Source organism: Vanacampus margaritifer, chromosome 2 (genome assembly GCF_051991255.1).
Source record: "Vanacampus margaritifer isolate UIUO_Vmar chromosome 2, RoL_Vmar_1.0, whole genome shotgun sequence".
Taxonomy (NCBI): Eukaryota; Metazoa; Chordata; class Actinopteri; order Syngnathiformes; family Syngnathidae; genus Vanacampus; species Vanacampus margaritifer.
In genome coordinates this window covers 37,283,946-37,307,017 of record NC_135433.1, presented here as the reverse complement: position 1 = coordinate 37,307,017, position 23,072 = coordinate 37,283,946, and the positions used below count along the sequence as shown (strand labels likewise).

At 39.9% G+C, this 23,072-nt stretch overlaps 3 protein-coding genes and 1 non-coding gene across 7 annotated transcripts in view; 3 read left to right on the top strand and 1 right to left on the bottom strand.

The window, feature by feature from the left end:
• Positions 1–240: 240 nt before the first annotated feature.
• On the bottom strand, positions 241–9,388 carry sppl2 (signal peptide peptidase-like 2). Of its 2 annotated transcripts, XM_077558537.1 has the most exons (15): positions 9,093–9,385; positions 7,669–7,779; positions 7,280–7,462; positions 7,119–7,208; positions 6,643–6,782; positions 4,768–4,910; positions 4,555–4,651; positions 3,695–3,811; positions 3,495–3,576; positions 3,336–3,410; positions 3,196–3,258; positions 3,034–3,133; positions 2,860–2,937; positions 2,617–2,777; positions 241–1,535 (listed from the first exon to the last, which is right to left on the bottom strand). In XM_077558537.1, the coding sequence occupies exons 1-15, from the start codon at positions 9,147–9,149 to the stop codon at positions 1,386–1,388; spliced, it is 1,647 nt and encodes a 548-aa protein (XP_077414663.1). In that variant the 5' UTR covers positions 9,150–9,385; the 3' UTR covers positions 241–1,385. The 2 variants fall into 2 exon arrangements, with proteins under 2 accessions (XP_077414663.1, XP_077414664.1); XM_077558538.1 differs by lacking the exon at positions 2,617–2,777 and having other exon boundaries at positions 9,093–9,388.
• A 1,381-nt stretch (positions 9,389–10,769) lies between these two features.
• Positions 10,770–10,841, top strand: trnae-cuc (transfer RNA glutamic acid (anticodon CUC)). The gene has a single exon. It is a non-coding gene; the product is annotated as a tRNA-Glu (tRNA).
• Positions 10,842–11,359: 518 nt separating this feature from the next.
• Positions 11,360–19,524, top strand: dapk3 (death-associated protein kinase 3). Of its 3 annotated transcripts, none has more exons than XM_077556084.1 (9): positions 11,360–11,444; positions 12,075–12,201; positions 13,273–13,633; positions 14,816–14,945; positions 15,071–15,119; positions 15,842–15,868; positions 15,960–16,112; positions 16,182–16,227; positions 18,217–19,524. In XM_077556084.1, the coding sequence occupies exons 2-9, from the start codon at positions 12,140–12,142 to the stop codon at positions 18,745–18,747; spliced, it is 1,359 nt and encodes a 452-aa protein (XP_077412210.1). In that variant the 5' UTR covers positions 11,360–11,444; positions 12,075–12,139; the 3' UTR covers positions 18,748–19,524. The 3 variants fall into 3 exon arrangements, 2 of the variants coding, with proteins under 2 accessions (XP_077412210.1, XP_077412209.1); XR_013291023.1 differs by lacking the exon at positions 11,360–11,444 and having other exon boundaries at positions 11,451–12,201; positions 18,217–18,864; positions 18,922–19,524; XM_077556083.1 differs by lacking the exon at positions 11,360–11,444 and having other exon boundaries at positions 11,451–12,201.
• Positions 19,525–21,942: 2,418 nt separating this feature from the next.
• Positions 21,943–23,072, top strand: part of prkci (protein kinase C, iota) — a 37,413-nt gene continuing 36,283 nt past the window's right edge. Inside the window, exon 1 of the mRNA XM_077556082.1 lies at positions 21,943–22,299. Coding sequence (XP_077412208.1) covers positions 22,217–22,299 — 83 coding nt within the window. The 5' untranslated portion in view covers positions 21,943–22,216. The remainder of the gene's footprint in view (positions 22,300–23,072) is intronic.

Sequence of the window (23,072 nt, the reverse complement as noted above, 5' to 3'; positions counted from 1 at the left end):
TTTCTACAAAAAGATTCGGGGATTGTTTTACTTTTTTTTTCTGAAATCAGAATTTCTAGTGAGCTCCACCCTTAAATTGATTTTATGTAGGGGGGAGGGGGGTTGCAATTTATTTTGTATAAACTATTACATTTTTTAAAATAAGTTTAAAATATTTATTTTATTGTAAAAGAACATTTTAATCAACAACAAAAAATGTGTATGTAAAGACAATAAGAAAAAGATCCACAACTTAAAAAATATATTTCTGCAAAAAGTGTTTTAGTGTTTATTTACTCAACTGCAAAAGTCAACGTTTCATTCTATGTCGTCCTCAATAGAGGCACTGAACACAACTAAAGAGTACATTGGCCTTAAAACCTATACAGCGTAGTATAGCACATCATATATGCACTTTTTTTTTAACACAGAATTGAAGTTGTATAGCATATGAGTTGTGCAAATGTTTCATACAAACTGACTTGACTCTTAAGTTATAACTTGATTTGAGTCCTGTGGAGATCCAAAGTGCTGCGTTTTCTTTTTTTCTTGAAATGATTGCTCCACCAATATAATATCAAGTCTGCACTATAGGTTATATTTGTAATACGGAGTAGGGAATCCACATCATAGCATGCAAAGCCAAACAAAAAAAAATAGATATAGCATGAAGAAAAGGGAATTTCAATTAGATATCTATGATAATAATAATAAAATAAAAAAAGTTTGGCTCAGTCGACAACCATAATCGCCGCAACTTGCGTCACGAGACGCGTCAATGTCACCATAGCTGAACAACTAAAAGCCTGTATCTACACGTGTCATTTTAATTGACTTTTTTTTTTAAACAGGATTTAGAAAAACAAACGTTTTTAAGATTTTTTATATGAAAGGCAAAGTATATTGTATAAAAAAAAAACATTGATTCAGATAAAAAATAATAACACATTAAGGGCTTAAGTTTTTTTTTTTTTTTTTTTAAACAGCTTCTTTCAGATTTTTTTTCTTAAAACATTATATCTAAAAGACTAAAAAGTAAACAGTAGCCATGATTTTTTTTTCAAATCCTTGAAAATCAAAAAAATGGAACGCAATTCTTTTTGTCGGATTTATTTGAAAAACGACTCCAATCCTTTTTCCTGGCTATGGAATACAATTGAAATGTGGAGATTGAGGCTTTTTTGTTGGACAGCAATGATGCGTGCGGGCTAATGCTGTTGTGAGCGAGCGTTTGGGAATGTCGGGCCAGGGATAGAAGCAAATTCCCTTCTGTTTATCATTTCCTTTAAAGGTGATATATAAATAAACACACACCGCAGCGCCCGTCCGTCCTCCTTCCCCCCTTTTAACATCCATAGAATGCAACACAATGTGTAAAATAAAGTTGAGGTGGACACACGCCACTTTTAGTTGAGGTTTTCCTCGTTTTCGGCAAGGGGCGCGTCCTGAGGCGGACCGGGGTCTTGGTTCTGATTGGCTGCGTTAGCGCTCGGCGACCCCTCGGCTTGCGTCTCCGCGGTTTGTGTACACTTGATGGGCACGAGAGCTATGGCAGGCTGTGAGGGAGAAAAATCAAAGGAGCATGACTTGAATGAAACAGTCACACATTTTAAAGTCAGCACAGTTCATGTATTGATATACGGTGTGAGATAGTATCGCTGTCTCGTGAAAAGCATGCACCTCTGTGTCCCAATTATTTGTCAATCATTGGAATATTTTTTTATATTCCATTTACACTCTGCTCTATATTTTTGTTGCATGTAGAGAATTAAGAAAACACCACACCTTCAATTGACAGCTTTTTTCCTTTTTGTTTTTTCTGAAAAAACAAATAAAATATGTTTATGTTCTTTACCATTTGAAGGAATGCATATGTGAATTCTGAGACGTCATTTTCATTGGCATACGACAATATTGTAAAACTACGATTTGACAAAGAGCCATGCCTACTCGCAGATGGCCTATCACGGCATTGTTTGATTTCCTAAAGTGGTGTCCTTTTTCCTTTTACTCTTTTCCATTGTCCAAGTTTTTCAAATACCATAAATTCCAATATAGTCAGGCAATCGACGTATTGAACCAAAGAATCCAAATGAAACCGTGTCTTGAAGAATGTTATGCTGACATCAGTAATGGCCTTGAACTGCACACGCTCAGCCAAACAATTACATCATAGACATGACACCTTTTTATAAAAGAGAAAAAGAACCAAATATGGTAAATTATGACACAATTAAGAGATTAGCTGAAAAGGAGTTGTCCCTGATTTCTGTATTATCCGGCCTCTTTTCTTTTGCCACCAATTGAACTTTGCCTATTTTTTTTTTTTACCCAAGATCCAGTTTGAATTAAAGTGCTGGGATAGGATCCCCACATCTAGCCTAATGTAGGCTTAAAAAAAAAAAAAAAAAAAAACATGGGTAAGGTAGCAAAGCAGACAGAATACCTGCAATGACACTGACAGACAGCTGAGCCCTCAGCAGCAGACTAGATCGAACCCCCCCCCCAAAAAAAGAAACAAGCAGTTGGAAAGTACGAAAAAAAAAAGTAAACTTTATTCTATTTAATGTGACTTTTTGTTTCCTCAAGTCAAAAGTATTTCATGTTGTCAGGCGCTCATATCAAACTGGTATTCACCACAAATCCGCTGCCGGTCCAGAACTGCGGCAGCTCCCTGCGCCACAGCGCCACCGCCAGGCTGGTGAGCAGAGTGCAAGGCACCAGATAGAGCAAGGCTGGCTGGCCCATCTGCATCAGGGCCAGCGCCACGAAGGTGATCAGCAGGCCCACGCCGTACGCTATTACGCAGACGAGACGGGAGCGGCATCAAATAAACAACGCGGCCCAGTCGTACCATGGATCGGTTGATCGTTTACGTACCGATCGTACAGGCCACAAAGTAGATCCGGGAGGACTGCATCAGAATGTCAAAGCGGTGGCAGTACACCACCAGAAGGCCTGGGAGGAAAACCAGTAAGTAGTTTGTCAACAAACAATACATTGTTCATTTCATTATCTATTTTATGATCATGTTTTGTGCGTGTCATTGATCACCTGGCACCAGGATGTCACCAAAGCCCAGCAGGGAGAAGGGCCGATCGCACAGGGCCAGGGGGGAGGAGTTCAAGCGCGGCACCTTCAGCACCATCGGAAGCTGAGGACCACCCCCGACAAAATCAGGTTCGGAATCGGCGCCATTAAAGACCGCTGACTCACTTTTTCATGTGTGGCTGAGTCCGAGGGGCCGACCGCCACCTCCACCATGATGCTCTCCCCGCTCTGGAGAGAAAAAGGGACGCATGACATGAGCAAGAGTTGTTCGAGAGCTTGGAATAAGGTGGCATGTGGAAAGCTACCTTGGTGAAGAAAGGTGTGATAAACACGAAAAAGACGTCATAGACGAAGAGCACCGTCAGTAGTAAAGTGCAAGCCTGCAGTAGGGGGAAAGAAAAAAAGATCTCCGTTTGAGTTCATAGCTTTCATATATGTACAGTAGATGGTATAGACGACGGCACCTTAAATGTGGGCAGTCTGACAGTCTTGAGCATGTAGAGACAGAAGGCGATACCCAAGGTGTCCTGCAACGCCCACGCCCACCTGGACCACACACACACAAAAAGCCTCAGACTTTTTGCCCGCCTTTGCTTTGCTCTGTGCAAAAGGCAACAGCAGCATTTTAACAAAGAAGCGGGCGCCAAAGTGTCTCGATGCTCACTGGTCCTCGTTGCGAAACACCATCCAGGTGATGCTGACGCCCACGCAGAATGCTGACAGCAGCAGGGCACGCACCTGTGGACGCTTGTGCAAGTAGGGAAGGTTGTTCTCCGGAATCCTGTGGGGATGGGGTACGAAAAAATGAAAAAAATATATATCACAGAATCATATATAATAGGAGTGAAAATCTTTGAATGTCTCACGATTAAATTCTGATTTTTGGGTGTGCGATTCGATTCAGAATCGATTTTCGATTAAGAACAATTTTTGATTCACAATGATTTGATTGGCAATGATTTTTGCTTCAATCTATAGATGTGCAAGGAATTGTAATGATCTACTTTAGTCTGACTCACTAATGCTAATTTGCGCGCTACTCGCGGCACTTTTATCACTCAAAAGAACGGCTCCACACTGCAAAAAAACTACTTTTCTTGGAATAACTTGATTGTGACTTTTCTCTTCTACTCTCTAATGTGGCTACAACTTAACAGTATTAGCCCGCGTGGAACCACACTGCCCCTCAGTGGCCAAACCGGGTACAACATGAACAGCACTCCAAATAAAGGCACATACAGACAAAGGCAAGACAGTATAAAATAATTTAAATAAAATTTATTTGGGGACATTTAAAATAGATTCTGAATTGTACTAAATGAGAATCACGATTCTTATGAGAATCACGATTCTTATGAGAATCGATTTTTTGGCACACCCCTAATAATTAAAGTTTAAACTATTATCGTAGGCAATTACAATATTTTAGGGGGGTGGATTTTTGTTTATTTATTGATTCTTTGTGTCCGGTCTTGGCCCCTACAAATAGTGATGGTTCTTTGCATTTTGAGTGATGTGTCTCACCTGCATTTGCAGAAAGGAAAGCGGCGCACAAAAGGCCACAAGCAGCTGTAGAGGCCCACGGATGACGCCAGGCAGAAAATGGCTATCACCCAAATTGCTGCAAACACAGCAAAAACATCCAAATTGTGTAAGGACAACTATTCAGATGTACTTACTGACTTGTACGCCAAATGTGTGTGTGTGTGTGTGTGTGTGTGTGTGTGTGTGTTTTACCCAGGCTATCGTAGAAGAAGGAGAGCAGCAGCAGCATGCTGCAGCACATGACCACAAACACGCAGATCATGATGGGCGTCACATCCAGCGTCTCCTCATCCTGCTTGTCCGCCCCGTCGTCGCGCTTATGCTTCATGTAGCGACTGCGTGTGGAGGAAAGAATTCAAGGTATACAGTATATTTATGAGGGAGCAGTCTTATTTCAGGTGCGGTGTTTATTTCATTCGAGTGGACCGCAAACCTGCCTAGCGATTAATTGAAGCTCAGTGTCTCTGAGCAGAGGCCACTACTTTCTGTAAGGGCTTTGGCTTTCCTCCATTAGATCAAAACGCAATGCGTAGCTGTGAACTTCTTCAGGGATATTTATTTGGGGAACACCATTCATTTATTCAGAGGTTTGAAATACCTCAAAGAACATTGTGTGTCTCTGACCTATTTCAACAGGAGCAAAGGCAAACCTAGAGAATGAGCATTCAAATCAAGGAAACTTTTGTAATACAGTATTTGGAAATTCTTCAGTGGCGTGTGTTTGAGGTGTGGCATTCATTTTTCCAAGTGGCCCATCCACCATCAAAAATCAACCAGCATCTGTAAACTTCAACACCGGCAAAGCCGCGATCACACAACGTACCGAAAACACACTTCGCGGCAGCTGCTTGAGATGTGGCGTTTATTTACTCAATAGGATCACACACCTGCCTGGCGATTAACTCGTTCGCTGCCATTGACAGCTATAGACGTCAAAAATTCTTTCTATTTTACAATTTTTCCACTTTTGTTAACAATAGTATGAAAACCTAGAAAAAATTAGTTTTTTTACATTTAGAACAGATATAAAATTTGCAATTAATAGCGAGTTAATTATTGAAGTCATGCGATTAATTCCGATTTTAAAAAATTAATCGCCTGACATGATTAAAAAAAAAAGATTATAAAAAATGTGGCAGTCAGGTGATTCATTTTTTTAAAATCTGAATTAATTGCATGACTTTACCAGTTAACTCACGATTAATCCAAATTTTATATCTGTTCTAAATGTACAAAAAAAAAATTCTAGGTTTTCAAACTCTTGTTAACAAAAAAGGGAAAAAAATGTTAAAACTAATGGAAATGGTTCAAATGATTTTTTTTACATCTATAGCCATCAATGGCAGTGAATGAGTTAATTGGGGTGCATGTTTTAGGGGCAATTCTCATCTCAAAGAATTCAACGTACATGTAGCATATACTGACCCAGTTGGTACATCCTGAAGCTAAAAAAATGTGTCTAGTTGAGATAGTGTTTTTTTATAAAAGTATACATTTAACTCATTCAATGCCATTGACGGTTATAGACGTCAAATATTCATTTGAACTATTTCTATCAGTTTAACATTTTTTTCAATTTTTGTTAACAAGAGTATGAAAACCTAGAATTTTTTATTGTACATTTAGAAGATACATACAATTTTTGATTAATCGTGAGTTAACTCGTGAAGTCATGCAATTAATTACGATTAACATTTTTAATTGCCTGACGATTTTCTTTTCTTTATTCGCATCAGGCGATTATTATTATTTTTTAATTGTAATTAATTGCATGACTTTGTGAGTTAACTCATCTTCTAAATGTACAATAAAACAATTCTAGGTTTTCATACTCTTGTTAACAAAAGTGGAAAAAATGTTAAACTAATAGAAATAGTTCAAATGAATTTTTGACGTCAATGGCAGTGAATGAGTTAATTTGGGAATTTCTATCCCTTACAGACTCCAACCTAAAGAACACGTGCATCTTGTTCATACTCGCCTCCAGCATTCCGCTGTGTATAGAGATTGCTGTGATGTAATAAGCAGCATTTTGCTTGTGCGACCCCCTCCAGCATCCCCACTTACTTCTTGCGGTCCTTGCTTCCGGCCCAGTGGCCACCGACGGCGACGGTTCCCACAGCCATGAGGAAGATGATGACCATGTTGTAGTCCAGCACCGGCTCGTTGGGGGCGTACATGGCCACCAGCCTGCCCTCGCCGAACGTCTGCCACGGAAAACGCGATGAGCCAACTCGTCATTTTGAAAAAGGTGAAAAAATGAACCCGCTGAAAGTTCACTTAATCAAAGTATTGTGATTTAGGTGTATGAATTCCATTTTGACATTTTCGGGGGTTTCTTGTGCTTTTATTGTAATGTTTAATACATTTTAAAATCTAAAAACACGCTTTAAATGTTTCTTTTAGGACTTCTGCAACATTAGAAATGTCTATTAGCTTCACTTTCATTTGCAGATTGGCCGAGTGTCCATTTGCGCCTCATAAATGACTTGGCATGTTTCAGTGTACGTTGCTAAGCCTCATGATGGGAGCCAAGCTCTCACCTTGCTTATCTCCAGCATGTCAGAGTAGCTCAGCAGCGCCACAGGGATGTCAATCTCCTCATACTGACTCTTGTTTCCCGCTGGCGGCGTCTGAAATGAAAGCAAAACATTTGACCCGGCGCCACATCCGACCGGAATCCTTCAAATCTGAGTGATGTTACCAGTCTGTCCTTGCTGACGATGAGCAGACCCTTGGCGCCGTTCATCTGTGCCAGGCGGACCTTCTCGTAGAAGGTGCAGTTACCCCTCATCACCACGGCGATGCGGTTGGGGAAGCCCCCGTCCGGGACGTCGGCGGGCGAGCACAGGACCGACGTGGTCAGGTCGTAGATCTGGAGACGCGACTGCGAATACGCGGGAAAAGCAGGCGACGTTACATCACATTGTATCAAAACGAGCCCTTGTGTACCGTATAAATTGGCAGCATAAAGATGACATCAGCAGAGCTCTGTCTTGAGTTTGAACATAATGAATGGGGAAGCTTCTAATTCTTTAATATAAATAGTGATCGGGGGAAATAAAAGAACATACTCTGGAGATAAGTACTCACCGCCTTATTGAGGTCCTGAGGCAGACGTGCCCATTGTGAGTTGAAGAAGATGCAATAGTCCTTCCCTTTGCTGTCATCACTGAAATGGGCCATGCCATGCTCTGCTGCCACCTGTGTACACGGTCAGGAAACAAACACAGTGGTGCCTTGACATACAAGAAGCCCAACTTAAGAGTTTTTCGCAAAACGAGCCATCATTTTTTTTTAAGACAATTTTTATTCATTCATTCATTGTTCATTTATTTCAGGCAGCAATCAACATCAACAATATATTGATTTCTCCGAACAATACTCGACTAAACGTGGCCTGAAAAGGAGTGGGAGGAGGAAAAACTTAAGTCCCACCCCCAATCTCATTAATATCAAACTTTGAAAACAAATTTAGCTACTTTATCCTTTGACTGCAAGTTCAAACTTGAGATAACGGTGACTCAACTCATGTCACAATAGCCATGCTTTTACATGGTGAACAATTCTAATTCTTAAAAAAAAAAAAAAAAGAGGCTGCTAATCCAAGTTGTAATTTTTTAGGTAAATGTATCATGTAATTAGTACAATATTATGGAGTGCTACTTTTCCTCATTCAAAGACTTTTGCTTGCTTATTTTTTATTTTATCTTTTTTTTTTTTTGGGGGGGGGGGTACTGGTATTTCTATTCATTTCAATGGGCAAAGATATTTAACACAGTGTTTTGCGTTAAGAGTGTGGAAACGAAACTAATTGAACTCTCATCTCGAGGCGGCACTATATGACCACAGGTTTGCCTTTATTCACCCAAAATGGCCGTTTACGTGGAAATGACTCATGGAAAAATAACCATGTCCACATCATTAGGTACACTTAAGCACCTGAGCAGTCCAAATAAAGACATTTAAATAATCTTTTCATCTGGCTGATGTTCTGAAATGACTGGATCTTATTAGCAATGTTTTGCTAGTTAACAAATGCTAGTGGTGGCACACCTGGACGCCCTTATTAACGCCTTCGCGCGAGTGACGTAAAACATGGTTTTAGACATTACAACCCAAAAAAACTTGTGATGTGAATCAACCAACAGAATTGAGTCGAATGTCGGTAAAAAATGTCAACTCTATTTCGCCGCAAATGCGACTCTTAGCTCAGATGCTAGCACCGTTAGCTATCCACTCCACCTAAAATAATTCACTTGTTAACGTGCTAGCATTTAAACCAACGTACAACACAGTTATAATGGCGATGAGAGGATGCTCCCAAATTGACAATTTGTGTTAGATTTGACCAAGCTAGTTGACACAAAGCAAGTGATCCGTTGTTTTGTTTTGATCAACGCAGTAACGATGTGGTTAGCAAGATATTCGTCGCCGGGTACACCAAGAAAATCCCACGGCGTGGGGAGATTTTCGAGAGAGAAAAATAAGAGTCGACGTCAGTGTCGTCCACCCACCTGGTGGATGACAAAAAGACCGACCCACATCAGTGCTACGAGGCCGGGGACTGTCATCTTGAGGCCGGGCTCCTATGTTGTTGTTCTGACCCCCATCCAACAAAAAGCACCCCACCGCGGCGGCAGCGGTCCCGAAGACACGCCCATTCAATGACGACACACCCAGAAATGTTCCATGCCTCACTTTTCTTAAACAAAAGAAAAAAACATCTTATCGACAGAACATCTTTTTAGTTTAGTTGGATTGATATATTACAGGGGGTAGGAAACCCTACTCTTAGAGAGCTACTGTCCTGCTTGGTTTCCATCTCTGCCACAGTGCCTAGGCTCGGGTAGTGGCAGTGGGCACTGGGCACGCCCGAACCATCGCGATATACGAGTGTATCGCGAGAGGAAGCCCGTCTTCAGGAGACTCTGTTTCGATTCCCGCCGAAGTGTAAGTAAATATCACTTAAATTGTTCAAATGTTGATTTTTGAGTATTCTAAATTCAGTTTAGTAAGAAATTTGAAGTATTAAATGACCAAAGTAGTTTTGTAGGCATATATGTCTGTCTGTTAATTTCTTAAAGTTAAGCATAACATAAACATTTTCGAAATGTTATTTTCAGTGAAACTTATTAGCTTTTATTCTACATTTTAATGTAATTTATAACCTAAAATGTTCAACTTTGCTGTCACTAATAGCCTTAAAGTTACGCATAATTGGAAATTGATAGGCTTTATTGTAATTAATAGCCCTCAATTTCAGCTTTATTTTACTTAATGCTGAAATTACTGAGGAAAAGAAACGTTGCAATTCAAGTTCAAACAAATCATTTTATTCACAGGACATTCACATTATCTGACATCCTTTACATCCACCACTGATCCCGGAATGAGCTGCTGTGGCTGTGGACTGTGATATAACCATCAGGAAGTCTGTCATGTGGTCACGTGTGTAGTGCTCCTATAGCTCTTGTTCTGCAGCCTGGAACGAGCAGATGTCCAGCATCGACCTCTCCCTCTTCATGTCCTCCTCCATTGCTAAGGAAATGAAAATTTAGACTAGGCAAAAAGTCACATACCTCAGTGGTAAAAACCAACAGAAAAATAATACAGGGCTCCAGAATGCCCTTAGATGTGACTGGTGGCATTTTGATCCTACAACATAGTAATAGCAAGTATCGGGCCTGTGTGACCAGTAAATTTGTTGTTTTTTAATGGCTATTCTTGAATAATTTTTGTTGCTAACAAACTTCTGCTCCATACTTCAGTCCACGTATCAGTAACATAGCAAAAAAAAAAAAGAGTATAATGAATATATTTACTTGGCAAGTCGATTTACCTTACTTACTGCGCAACCCTAAAATTTCAGGTTAAAGGCTCCTCGTGAAAAAAATAATAAAATAATAATAATTAGTTTGGAGCTCTGTATGACAAACTTAATTTATAGATTACTTTCACACTCTCAGGGAAAAAACTCCAGAAATCTACTGTTGAAATAAAATGATCACACAAAAAAAAAAAAAAAAAAAAGCGCCACCGCCAGTCAGTGACCAAAGATATATTGCGTCGTTATTGAACGAAGCACTAACCATTGAAAATGAATGGGAAAAAGTTACGGACAGTTAAGGCCAACTGCTCATAGCCAGCTGTATTTAGTTTGTATTAGTTTTATTATTCTGACATTCATGAAGTCCCTGGTGGTCTAGTGGTTAGGATTCGGCGCTCTCACCGCCGCGGCCCGGGTTCGATTCCCGGTCAGGGAACTACTTCTTTTTTGTGCATACTTTTCCTGATACTGTAGGAAAAACGTGCAAATGGTAATTATGGACTCAATAATGTCGTTCCTTGGTTAACATACGTTTTGCGATTCATTTCGTAAATGTATTGTACATTCTTCATATCTGTGTGTTGTGCTGTAGTACTGTTTCAGTAAACTCCATATTTCAGAAGCTTTAGTGTCGCGTGCTCTTCGTGACTCATTGCTGCAGGTTATAACTCGCGATGACGTCATTCCATATGTTTACCCTTCTGGCACGTATTTACCTGCAGTGGTAGTTTACGGTAACGCCGGAACTTGGCAGAAATCGTCTTTCGCAACAAGATGCTTTACAAGGAAAAATTCCCTAATTTTCAAATGTAAAAACAACACTCATATTTATATAACTGGTGAATAGGAACACTTTATTTTTATTGCTATTGTTGAAAGCATTCGCCCGCTGTGTTAGCTTCGACTACTCTAACGGATAGTTTTATTCTGGCAAATCACAACGGAAGCTGTAAGAGTGTATCGCTCCGCCTGTATTACACTTCAACTCACACGGTCAGTTACCTTGAGCGGAATGCAGCACTAGTAATCCACTAGAAACGTAAGTACACTCCCTAAAATACTTATTTTCGTTTCTTACTATCCCCTACTGGACTTTATTGAGCGTTTGTTTAATGACCGGCAATCTGTGTTTTACCAGCGGCTCATTTAAGCTAGCTGGTCAGCTAAGCTAACTACCGACTCTAGTCCCGACTGTTTCATTTTCTTTCCTTCTTTCTTTTTTTCCCCCCCAAAAGTTTTTTAATGCTAATATTACGCTTTCCCTTCTAATTTTTCGCCAAGTTTATGCTTCACGCGTTCTTGTTGTTATGTTTATCAGTTCCTATTGGAAAGTCATTCATATACTGTATCCAATCCAAAGTTGCGGGTGACAGTCATTGTTGTGTTAAATTAAATCTGTTTTCACTCTAAGTCTTCAATTGTAAATGTTGCTTTTTGCTAAACAGAAAAGAGTTAAAATGTCGTTACAGTCGTCCCTTTAACTGAGACTGATTGGCAAGGGGATGATGTAAGTAGGACTGGAATGCAGGGGGCTCTCTGACATCATCTTCAACACAGTTGGCCAAATAAGGAGGATAGAAAAGAAAGAACATGTGATGTCAATTTGGTTGTTGTTTTTTTCCTTGAGACAACTCTTTTCTTTTATGTATGTAATCATGTCTTTGCAAAGTAACACACACTGACACCCACAAAGAAAAGCGGCCGAGCCAGCAGCATTGGTGCAGCCGACACGTCATGGCTGGCTTCAGGCAAGAGGATGTGGAGCTGCACTATGACATGGGAGAGGAACTGGGCAGGTATGCTGGGAAGATGTGGTCCTTAAGGGTTTTCTGTTGAGAAGCAGACATCTTGTTTTTTGTTGTTGTTAACAGAAGGTGACTTTTCCTGGCATTTGTTTAAAAAATTAAAGGCTTATTCAAGGATCTTTTGTCACTGCACCTTCCGGGTGGATCGTCTTAACGATTATGTCTCCATCCCGTCAATCAATCTGCCTTAACGACGTCGTGCATGCTCGTTCCTAGCTGCGCATGCGCACTTCCAGTGTTTGTAGCATGTCGTCACACCAAGTGACTGGCCTTACATGACTGAACTGTAAAATCGCAAACAAATTACAGTCGATGGCCCACACCCTCACACTTGGCGATTGACCTTCATGCACGCACTTATATATGATTGGACTGTCAAAGCCGCTTACTCGCCATAGGGAGAAGTGACACCACGGGAGGCCATTTTCCTTTGCCACTCACTAAGGCCGTTTAACTTGAATACATTGATTTGGCTGTGGCGTTTTCACATATTTTCTGCTCCTATGGTGAAAATGCCACTGTGTATTTTTATTTTCTCTTATAAGATATATCTCCAGGTGCTATTCAAAGATTTGTCTGCATCATGTTGTCAGAACCACCAACAATCAAGTGAAAGTAAAGCCCATCTGGAAAAAAAATCGCTGCGAAATGTAAACCTAACTCTGAGTCACATTACACGTTATTGAGATAATACACTCTGAATGGTCGATGTAAACGGTGACGTTCGCTCTTTGCGAGGCTCTCATTGCTCCATGCAGGATCCTAGTGTAAAACACGCACTGATAACAGTGTTTTCATCGAGGAAAAAATAACTGAAAAAAATTGTCAGGCATATATTCTTTATCCTCTGCAAATAATGTCTAATGTTAGTGCCATACTGATGAGCTGAGCCATTATGGGCCCATTATGGTACAATATATCTGTATGAGTGTCTTCTACTGCCCCCAGGTGGCCCTTTATATGTTAGCATTACGCTAGTGGACTTATGATATTGTCACACTTTGCCTTTTATCCTCTGATACTGATACTTTGGTGGCATCACACACGCCTCCTCCCCCCCAGCGGTCAGTTTGCCATCGTGCGCAAGTGCAAGGAGAAGAGCTCGGGCTGCGAGTACGCCGCCAAGTTCATCAAGAAGCGCCGCCTGTCGTCCAGCCGGCGGGGCGTGAGTCGCGAGGAGATCGAGCGCGAAGTCAACATCCTGCGCGAGATCCAGCACAGCAACATCATCACGTTGCACGACATCTTCGAGAACAAGACGGACGTCATCCTCATCCTGGAGCTGGTGTCCGGCGGCGAGCTCTTCGACTTTCTCGCCGAGAAGGAGTCGCTGAGCGAGGAGGAGGCCACGCAGTTCCTCAAGCAGATCTTGGACGGCGTGTACTACCTGCACTCCAAGCGCATCGCACACTTTGACCTCAAGGTACGGACACTTCATTAGGTACACCTGCACCATCCAATCACAGGGCACGTGAAACACGCATTCACCTTCACATCTATGGAGAATTTATGAAATTTTCTCAAAAGTGCCTCTTCATCTTTTGCAAACTAACTTTAAATGATTTACACTTGTGTTTTAAACTCCACAACTTCTTCAAAGATTTGTGGCTGTCCTGTTTGTTTGTTTTTTAAATTTTACATTCATTTTTTACTGGATTTACGGTAATGTTGTAACCGGTGCCGTTTTTATGAGCTTCACTTGAAGGAGAAAGGAATTTTTATGGGATTTATTACAGTCAAATGCTAATCCTTACAACTTGTATGCAATTTAGGTTTATTTTCACCTTGTCCAACTTTTATCGGATTCAAGGTAGTCTTTTTTTTTTCTTCTGAACTTGGTAGCTTCATTTTAAGCCGAGCATATTTTATCGGATTTATGGTTGTTAAATGTTTTTAATCTCTGTGCAACATTTATGGGATCTTTGGTAGTCTTATTTAAGTTTTATGGAATTAATGATAACCTTGCTTAAACCAATGCAGCTTTTAAGGGATTTCTATTTGTAAGTTGTAACTTAATCAATTTTTATGGGACATATGGTCGTCCTATTTTAAAATGTGCCATTTTTATGGGCTTTATTATGGCAATCATATTTTAATAATTTTATGTACCTTTATGGGATTTATTGTAGTCATATTTTGAACTCGTCCCCAGTTTTATGTGATTCACTGTACAGCAAAGTCTCACTAATCGTGGGGGTTATTGAATACTCAAATCCATGTATAATTGACGTCGATTATAATTTCATAGAGGAAGAGGGAACAAAAAAATCCACAAATAGGTGAATCCGAAGGTGCTGAACTGCAAGTGTGCATAGTTCCACTGTATTTGTATTTGAACCTGCTCCACATAGTGTGATTGACATAAGTGTTATTTTAAATCACACATTTAAGTTATGGGCCTTACTACGTTCCTATTTTGTGGATTTACGGTAGTAGAATTTTAACCTGCACAAGCTACGTTAGAATGGTCATGAACAGAAAAGCACGTTGCCAAATTGTTTTCCAGGTGTCTTTACCGTCTGAATAGTTTTCTTTGATTCCATATGCTGATCTCGTATCTCATATAAAACGTTGCCCATTTTGTTTTTGTTGTTTTGCATTGCAGCCGGAGAACATCATGCTGCTGGACAAGAATGTTCCCAATCCTCGGATAAAGCTCATCGACTTCGGCATCGCCCATCAGATCAAAGCCGGCAACGAGTTCAAGAACATCTTTGGAACACCCGAGTTCGTAGGTGGGTTTCACGGAACAACAACCCCCCCCCCCCCCAATCATGATCAGATTCTTGCTAAGTGAGCACATTTTTGCGGTCTTCACATCTGCTTCACATTCGCATTTTGGTTCCTCGGCGTTTTGCAGCTCCAGAAATAGTCAACTACGAACCGCTGGGACTGGAGGCAGACATGTGGTAAGACACCAACCTTCTTTCGCTGTCACTCCACTACTCAACAAACTGCAGACTTTCTATGATATTTGCTCTGGTGTTCCTGTAAACATGTTTACAGGATTTACGGTAGTCCTTCCTATTTTAACCTGCGTAACTTTTATGGGGTTTTTGGTAGTTTTATTTTAGTCAGCGCAATTTCTATGAATTTTTATAGGATTTCCAATAGTTTAACCTGCACAACTTTTATGGGATTTATTATTGTCTCATTTTAACACAACCAATTTTACAGGATTTTTACTTGTTTACGGTTGTCCTTTTTTAACCAGAGCAACTTTTACACCAAGACTTTTTGGGCTGTGGTGTCCCTGCTTGGACCGGCATTGGCCCTGATTTAAAACAATACGTAACAAAATTCATTGTTACCCATGATAAAACTATGTAGTATATCTAGAATAAAATGATTGAATATTAGATATTAAAAAAAGCAAGAACATATCGATTTAGTATCATTTTCTATTTATGAAAATTGTGCTGCAGTCGGGCCAGCATCAGTGAGCTTCGGGATTTATACTTCTCTTTCTTTTACCTTTGGGATTCATTATGTATATTTTATTTACAAATCTTAACTTGTCTTATGTGATCTTGCACATCTATGGGATTTACGGTAGACTTTTAAACAGCCGCAGGGATTCTGAGGCTTCCCGTGTGACCTTCTCAAGCCATACTTTCTCTTTTCTGTGCAGGAGCATCGGCGTCATCACGTACATCCTGTAAGTGTCATCTCACATGGTGCTAACACGCTGACAAACATTTAACGGCTTCACTCAGGCGTCCTCTAAAGCGTCAGACGTTTCCCGGCAGGTTGAGCGGCGCGTCGCCTTTCCTGGGCGAGACTAAGCAGGAGACGCTGACAAACATCTCAGCAGTCAACTACGACTTTGACGAGGAATACTTCAGCAACACCAGCGAGTTGGCCAAAGATTTCATACGACGCCTGCTGGTCAAAGATCCCAAGTAGGACGATCTCCATGCGTTTCTTCACGTTTTCTTTGTCGTCTTTTCCTAAATGACTTGTCTTTACAGGAAGAGAATGACCATTGATGACAGCCTTCAACATCCATGGATTAAGGTGATTTGCCATCTTCTTTGTTGTGTATCATCCAACAAAAAGCATCTCCAAATTTGTCATGTTAGCAAGACGATGACGGTTATCAGTCTTATCAGAATATTGCTCTGATAAGTAGCATAGGGATTTGCTGATAGGATGTGGATGAGTCCAAATATGAAGTGCACTTACACACGCACACTGAGAATCAACACACAAATGCTTGAAATAACAATTGACCCCCCAAAATTACATTACAGAAAAAAAATCTTATATTAGGGGATACATAACAGTATGTTTTTCAATTACAACAAAAAATATAAAAGCATTGAATAAAAATACATAAATATAAAACACAAATGCACAAGCATTTGGAAAAACTTCAAAATATCTAACTTTTACAGCTGTCAAGCGATTAAAGTTTTTAATCAGATTAATCACATCTTAGAATTTTGATTAATCATGATGATTAATCACTATGCTTTTATCAACATTCTTTGCCCGCCAAATTTGAAGAGCACCTGTTATGTGTTAATTCTTTCTAAATTTAAAAGGCCGTTCAGAGATTCAGAGCGCTATCTAGTGGTGAACTAATAAATATATAAATATAAGAATGTTTGCAGATGAATATAAATATATAGATATGAGATGAAAAAAAATTGAATAATCAAGGAGAAAAATTAAAACATAAATATTAGAGAAAACTACAAGCACATACAAATAAAGATACAAATAGTATGAGACGAAAATACACAAATAATAGAATGAAGAATATTACATGCATTGATATTTGAAATATAATAAAAAATATTAGGGGAAAATACCAAAATATTCAGGGAAAACTAAAAAGACACAAATATCAGTAGACGAAAAATACATAAAATAGATTGTGTGTGTATATAATCATTAAAATATTCGCTGAAATTACATATGGGGAACATTAGTGTTGTTCCAATACCATTTTTGGCCCCCGATTCCGATTTGCAGTATCGGCTGATACCGTACTGATACCTAGGGGTTTTTTTTTTAACATGAAAAAAACTGCTCTGCCATTGGTTCAGAGCATTCAAGGGCCAAAAGGATATCTTGGCTCGGCATGCACTGAACACGTCAGTGAATGTCGTGCACGAGTAAGACACAAGATGCTGCATCCAAAGTCCTATATTAGCGTCGGAAATAATGGTATCGGCATGTTACTTGTTAGTACTGGCCGATGCCGATAACACTGTATCGGGGCCTCTCCCGATACTGGTATCGGAATTAATAGTTAATAGAAAAAAAATACACAATTTTTGGACTACAAAAACAAATGAATAGTTGAGGGGAAAAAAAGCTTCTTAGACAAAAAAAAAGAAAAAGGCAAAATAAACAGATATTTGAATTGGAATATTAGAAATAAAATACAAAATACACAAAGATTTGAATTATTTGTTTATATCTGAGATTATAATCAATAAAATATTAGATGGAAAAATACATAAATATTCAAGGGAGGAAAACCAAAATTTGTACAATATAATCACAATTTGGGAAAACTACAAAAAAAACAATAAAATAGATGAAGAACAAACAAACAGAAAACAGACAAAAAAGATAAAACAACCACAAATATTGGAATTGAAATAATAAATTATTAGATAAAAAATATACAAACATTGCGGGAAAATACACAAATATTAGTAGACAAAAAATACACAAGTCAGTGAAAAGATTAAATATTTGACAAAAAACGGAATATCATTTGAGACGATACGTGTCCAAATGAAGGTGAGGATAATGTGGTAAGAGCAGGAAGAAAAGTGTGGGTGTTGTGATCATATTAACTGTAACCCTACTTCCATAGAAAGAAAGAAAAAAATCATTCCAAAATGCTAGACGAGATGGAGAGGGAGACTCTAACTTTAACAATCCTTTAACGTGACCCCTTTTTTTAAATGTTATCACAAACATGATCATAGTTTATCGGTCAAGCGCCGCGTCCCGACTTGACATCTCTGCTTTGGCGCCGTGCAGGTGATCAAGCGTCGCAACGTGCGCCAAGAGGATCGCGACCACAAGCCGGAGCGCCGGCGTCTGAAGACCACGCGTCTGAAGGAGTACACCATCAAGTCTCACTCCAGCATGCCGCCCAACAACACCTACGTCAACTTCGAGCGCTTCTCGCAGGTCCTGGAGGAGATCGCGGCAGCCGAGCAGGGCTTGCGCCAGCTCGAGCGCAACCGGCGCTCGTGCCGCGACGACGTGGCTGCGCTCTTGTCCATCTACGAGGAGAAGGAGGGCTGGTACAAGGAGGAGAGCCGCGGCATCTCGGGCCAGCTGGGCGCTGTCCGCCAGGAGCTGCAGCGCACGCAGGCGCAGCGCAAGAAGAGTCAGGAGGACGCCCGCGGGGCCGCGCAGGCCGCCGGCGTGCTCAAGCGCAAATTCGGACGCTTGGAGAACCGCTACGAGGCGCTGGCTGAGCAGGTGGCGCACGAGGTGCGCTGGGTGGAGGAGCTGGTGCGATCCATCGCTGCAGACAACGCACGGCAAGAGAGTCGACCTTGAGGCACCGCTTGAACATTTTAATTTAATTTACACTTCTTTTTACGTACTGCGCTTTTTATTATTATTTTTTTTTTTCATTTTCATTGACACCAGCCTTCTGTCAGCTATGCAAATGACCTCACCAACAACAACTGGAACTATTTTATTGTTGTTTTTCTTGTCATCTATGCACACCTCAAACATTCCATTATATTTTTTTTTTGTATACATTCCCCACATTCATCCAAGTATTTTTTTCCCCCATGTACTTGTTGGCACTTATGATTATAGCAACGTATCAAAATATATTTTTTAAGTACTGTATATGTAAACAAGCTGGCAACATTTGACAGCTTTTTCCAAATAAAACATTTACCTGTCATGTTTTTTGTACAGTCTAAGACCTGAACGGACTCTTTTGTAACTGTACTTGTTCAGTCAAATGTCCAATGTTCATCTGTCAAAAAAACCCGGTGTCTTGATACCTATATTGTATTCCACACAGCTTACAGCCATTCATTCGGTGCAAGAGCTTGCATGTGTAACGACGCACATTCATTCATCAACCGCATCCTTGGTGCTGTCAAATAACTGAACTGAACTGACTTTTCAAAAACGACAGTTGCTGTCTAATACCTGGATTGGATTCCACGTAACTACATGTATTCCAATGTCCCTTGTCATGTCAAATGTTCAATTGGTCTTGACAACAACTGATCATCCACAATGTTCTTTGTGCGGTCTCACACCAGCATTGGTTGCGGTATTTTTGGTGAATGAAACATTTAAGCCAGATGACGCTGTGATTAATTCTTATTTTTTGACTTGTGTAAATATACTGGTTTCAATTGTTCTTGTTCTAAACTGTGGTCAGGAGCAGCAGCAAAAAATAGCATCCCATCAATCGCTTTTATTTCATTCATTTTTACTATTAATTTTGACGGGAAGGTGACTGCCATCATGGCTGCAGGCACGTACACAAAAATAGACTGCTGACGGCGGCAAGTGGAGGCAAGCTGCTTCAAGACATATCCAGCAACAAAAAAAAAAAGATTAATGAGGTGTGAAATGTGAACAGAGAGAGGAAAAACACCACTAACATTGGGAATTTTTCCCAGGAGTATCGTGGGCCTGCTGGGACATGCTGGCTGAGAGAGGCCTTCATGGGGTTATCAGCGTGATGTCATCCATTTGTTACCTGGGCTTGCTTTCTGTTCGATACATAAAAAATGCAGAGGTTTGAGGTTCAAATAGATCTGATTCTACTCAGATACCAGGCAATTTTTCCAAGGTCTTTGGTGCTGTCTATGCCAGCCTCTAAAATCACGTTTGATACATTATCATTATGGATGGGAAAGAAAATGGGCTAAGTCTGCAACAAAAATTGGTTGACAAACCTTTCTGGCTCAAAATGGGAGTCATGAGGCAATTACCGGGCTAATTGATTGGATAATGAATTCTAAAAAGATTCGTTAGTGACGGCCCTAATTGATAACACTTATTTCTATGATGACACTGATCTTGTACATTTTTTCCCACCATTTGGAAATGTGTAAACACCAATATGCAACACTTTATTTTTATAAAATTATTCCATTGTTGAGGTTTTTAAATGATCACTTATACGCATTCACTTGAAAAAAAAAGTCTTTTCTTTGCTTTTTTTTTTTTTGTTTGAATTTTTTTTTCTGTTTTACATATATATATTTTGTTTTCTGTAATATTTTTTCGTTTTTATGGATATTTTTAGGTTTTCTATTTTTCTTTTGTGTTTTTTGAACATTTTTTTCTTGTTTTTTTAAACATTTATTTTTCTGATTTTCAGATAAATCTTTTTCTCTTTTCTTGTACTGTATATATTTTTTTATGACAGAAAACAATACAAAAATAGAATAATTTAAAAAAGCAGGGGAAAAAGACAGAAAAAAAGAAAAAAAAACATATTCCATCAAACAGAAAAAAGAAACGTAAAAAAAAAAAGCCCCTAAAAACTTACTATTCATAACGACTTTTTTTGGGCACCACATTGGTGACCTCGGCTCTAAATATTGTATGAATGAATGAATGACAATTGTATTTGGTTCATTGGCAAATTAAAAATTCAACATAATCAAAAACAAACAAAAAAACTAATTCCATACATAAGTATACAACCGAAACAGTGTAGGCAGAAGCAAAAGCTTTTCATTTTTGTGCCTACTCTAGCACAACAAAATAAAAGAAAATCAATAATTCAATAATTGTACATTTTATTGAGCACCTAATCAAAACAAATCGCCACAGCAAGGTCTAACCTTGTACGTACCCTCTGAGCAAGCATTGTACAGAATAGATCCCGGCCTGTTGCCTTGACGGGCTGCCACATAATAGCCATTTAGTTAATCTAGGTGCAGTCTATTACATGGGTTGATGTCTAAAAAAACACCCCATAGGTGGATGACTGGGGCTCCCACCCCGTTGGCCCTGCCCAATGTACACCCTTATCCAGGTTGCCCTATACCATATAGATAAGTCAACTACGTCCATTCATTTAGATTTTGCAGGTGCAAAACACGACATAAGAGGACGTGTTATATTTTTCTTGAAACACCTTGTAGGCAACTGTTGCCATGGTGACTGCAGCAGATGTGCAACAAAATGTTGTCCAATTAACTTATATCAAACTTGATTGTATACTTTTTTTAAACAATATATCTGACCTCAAATAATGAACAAAAAAACTTTAAAAATAACATGAAATAAACGCAAACGACTCTTGGGACGTTTACCTGCAAACGGGGATGGTTTCAAATTCATTACCCGACCCACGTGTGTTTGTGTTGTTGTACTTTTTTCCCCTTTCAAGTAGCCCCCTCGCTTCTGACACGCTATGATTTTAGCTTAATGTTGCCATTACTTCTGAGCCAAAGCACTTGAATACGCCACACGTCCTCAGGGCTTGTGGAATGTCCGAGCTCACAGACGTGTGCCTGAATCACTCCATCCACATGAAAGCTCTAGTTGGTCGGCTCCAAATATCGGTAAATTGGGCTAAACATAAGTGATATTTTATAGCGATATGATATACTTTTGAAGCACGTGTTGTCTTAGTTTCTGTTAATGACATTTATTTTGGTGTTAGATGTGAGTAAACATTTGTATAATATAAACGTAATGTGTCGTCTACCTTTTTCACCTTATGCGTCACCCCCGTAAGCATTCCCACAATGGTGTCGTCCGTGACTGGGCCTATGCAGTAGGGAGTTGTTTGGAGGACCCCTCAAGTTTTTCTTTACTTTACATGTCATTTTTAAATTACCCACGCGAGCGTTATTTTTTTTTCTTCCATTTTTACAGCCCTGTTTGCCACGCTTTTCACTCGTCAAACTCCACTCTGCGTTAAAGCCACCGTCTTCGGGGCGTGGTACACAACTAACAACACAAAAAGGAAAAAAAGAGCCGGAGACGGAAGGGGAGCTTCAGTAAATTCTGGCTGACCACGGCTGAGCTTATGATGCCGACGTTGCGGGACAGCACCATGTCCCACCCCGGCGAGAATTCCCACCAAGTCCGGGTGAAAGCCTACTACAAAGGGTAAGAAAACACCACCGCCTCCGTCCGTTTCGCTCTCTTTCCACTAGTAGCGAGCTTTATTATCGTTGAAGACAGCTAAGCAGACGGCTAAGCTAACGAAGCTAATGGCTAGTGTAGCCCAGTGTGGGGTAAACTTGACAGACAGGTGAAACTGTCCAGACATCCATTGAACGAGTTGTGGTTTAAGCCGTTTTAACGCTGTTTATATTTTACTAAAAACACGACATGTTGTTTTTAAAGAAAATTCTGGTGGGGGTGGGGGTATTGATTTTTCTCTCTTTCTTTCTGACTCCGATCAAGTTGAGAGAGTTGGCTAATAAGTCGGGCTAAGAAATATTAGCCGTCGGAGCTAATTGTCAATAGGATGTCACAATGAGCCCCATTTTCACTGAAATCACAGCTATTGATTATTATCATGGCACCGAATTAAATGGCTCATGGCTGTAGAATAAATGAAAGGTGGTTTATCAAATACGTTCGAGTAAGTCCAATCCTTTTGTTTATATCGGTTTGTAGTCCCATAGGTGGGCAACCTATGGCTCATGGGCCATTTTGGGACCTGTAGTAACTTTTGAGGTAGTCCACTCATCCATTTTCCATACTGCTTGTCTTCTTCTATCCTAGCTGACTTTGTAGCGAGAGACGGTATTCACCCCGGACTGGTCGCCAGACAGTCACAGGGAACATATATACAAAAAATAAATGCGTGCATTTGTCTCTCGGCCAAAATCAGCTGGGATAGACTCCATGTTTATCTCAACTGACTTTGTGCG

Coding starts and splice junctions, on each gene's coding strand:
- sppl2 (XM_077558537.1), bottom strand. CDS start 9,149: ATGACAGTCCCCGGCCTCGTAGCACTGATGTGGGTCGGTCTTTTTGTC. Junction 3,411..3,494: donor TCAGACTGCCCACATTTAAG/GTGCCGTCGTCT, acceptor CCCCTACTGCAG/GCTTGCACTTTACTACTGAC. Junction 3,134..3,195: donor ACTCAGCCACACATGAAAAA/GTGAGTCAGCGG, acceptor GGTGGTCCTCAG/CTTCCGATGGTGCTGAAGGT.
- dapk3 (XM_077556084.1), top strand. CDS start 12,140: ATGGCTGGCTTCAGGCAAGAGGATGTGGAGCTGCACTATGACATGGGA. Junction 15,120..15,841: donor GGACTGGAGGCAGACATGTG/GTAAGACACCAA, acceptor TTTTCTGTGCAG/GAGCATCGGCGTCATCACGT. Junction 15,869..15,959: donor GGCGTCATCACGTACATCCT/GTAAGTGTCATC, acceptor GTTTCCCGGCAG/GTTGAGCGGCGCGTCGCCTT.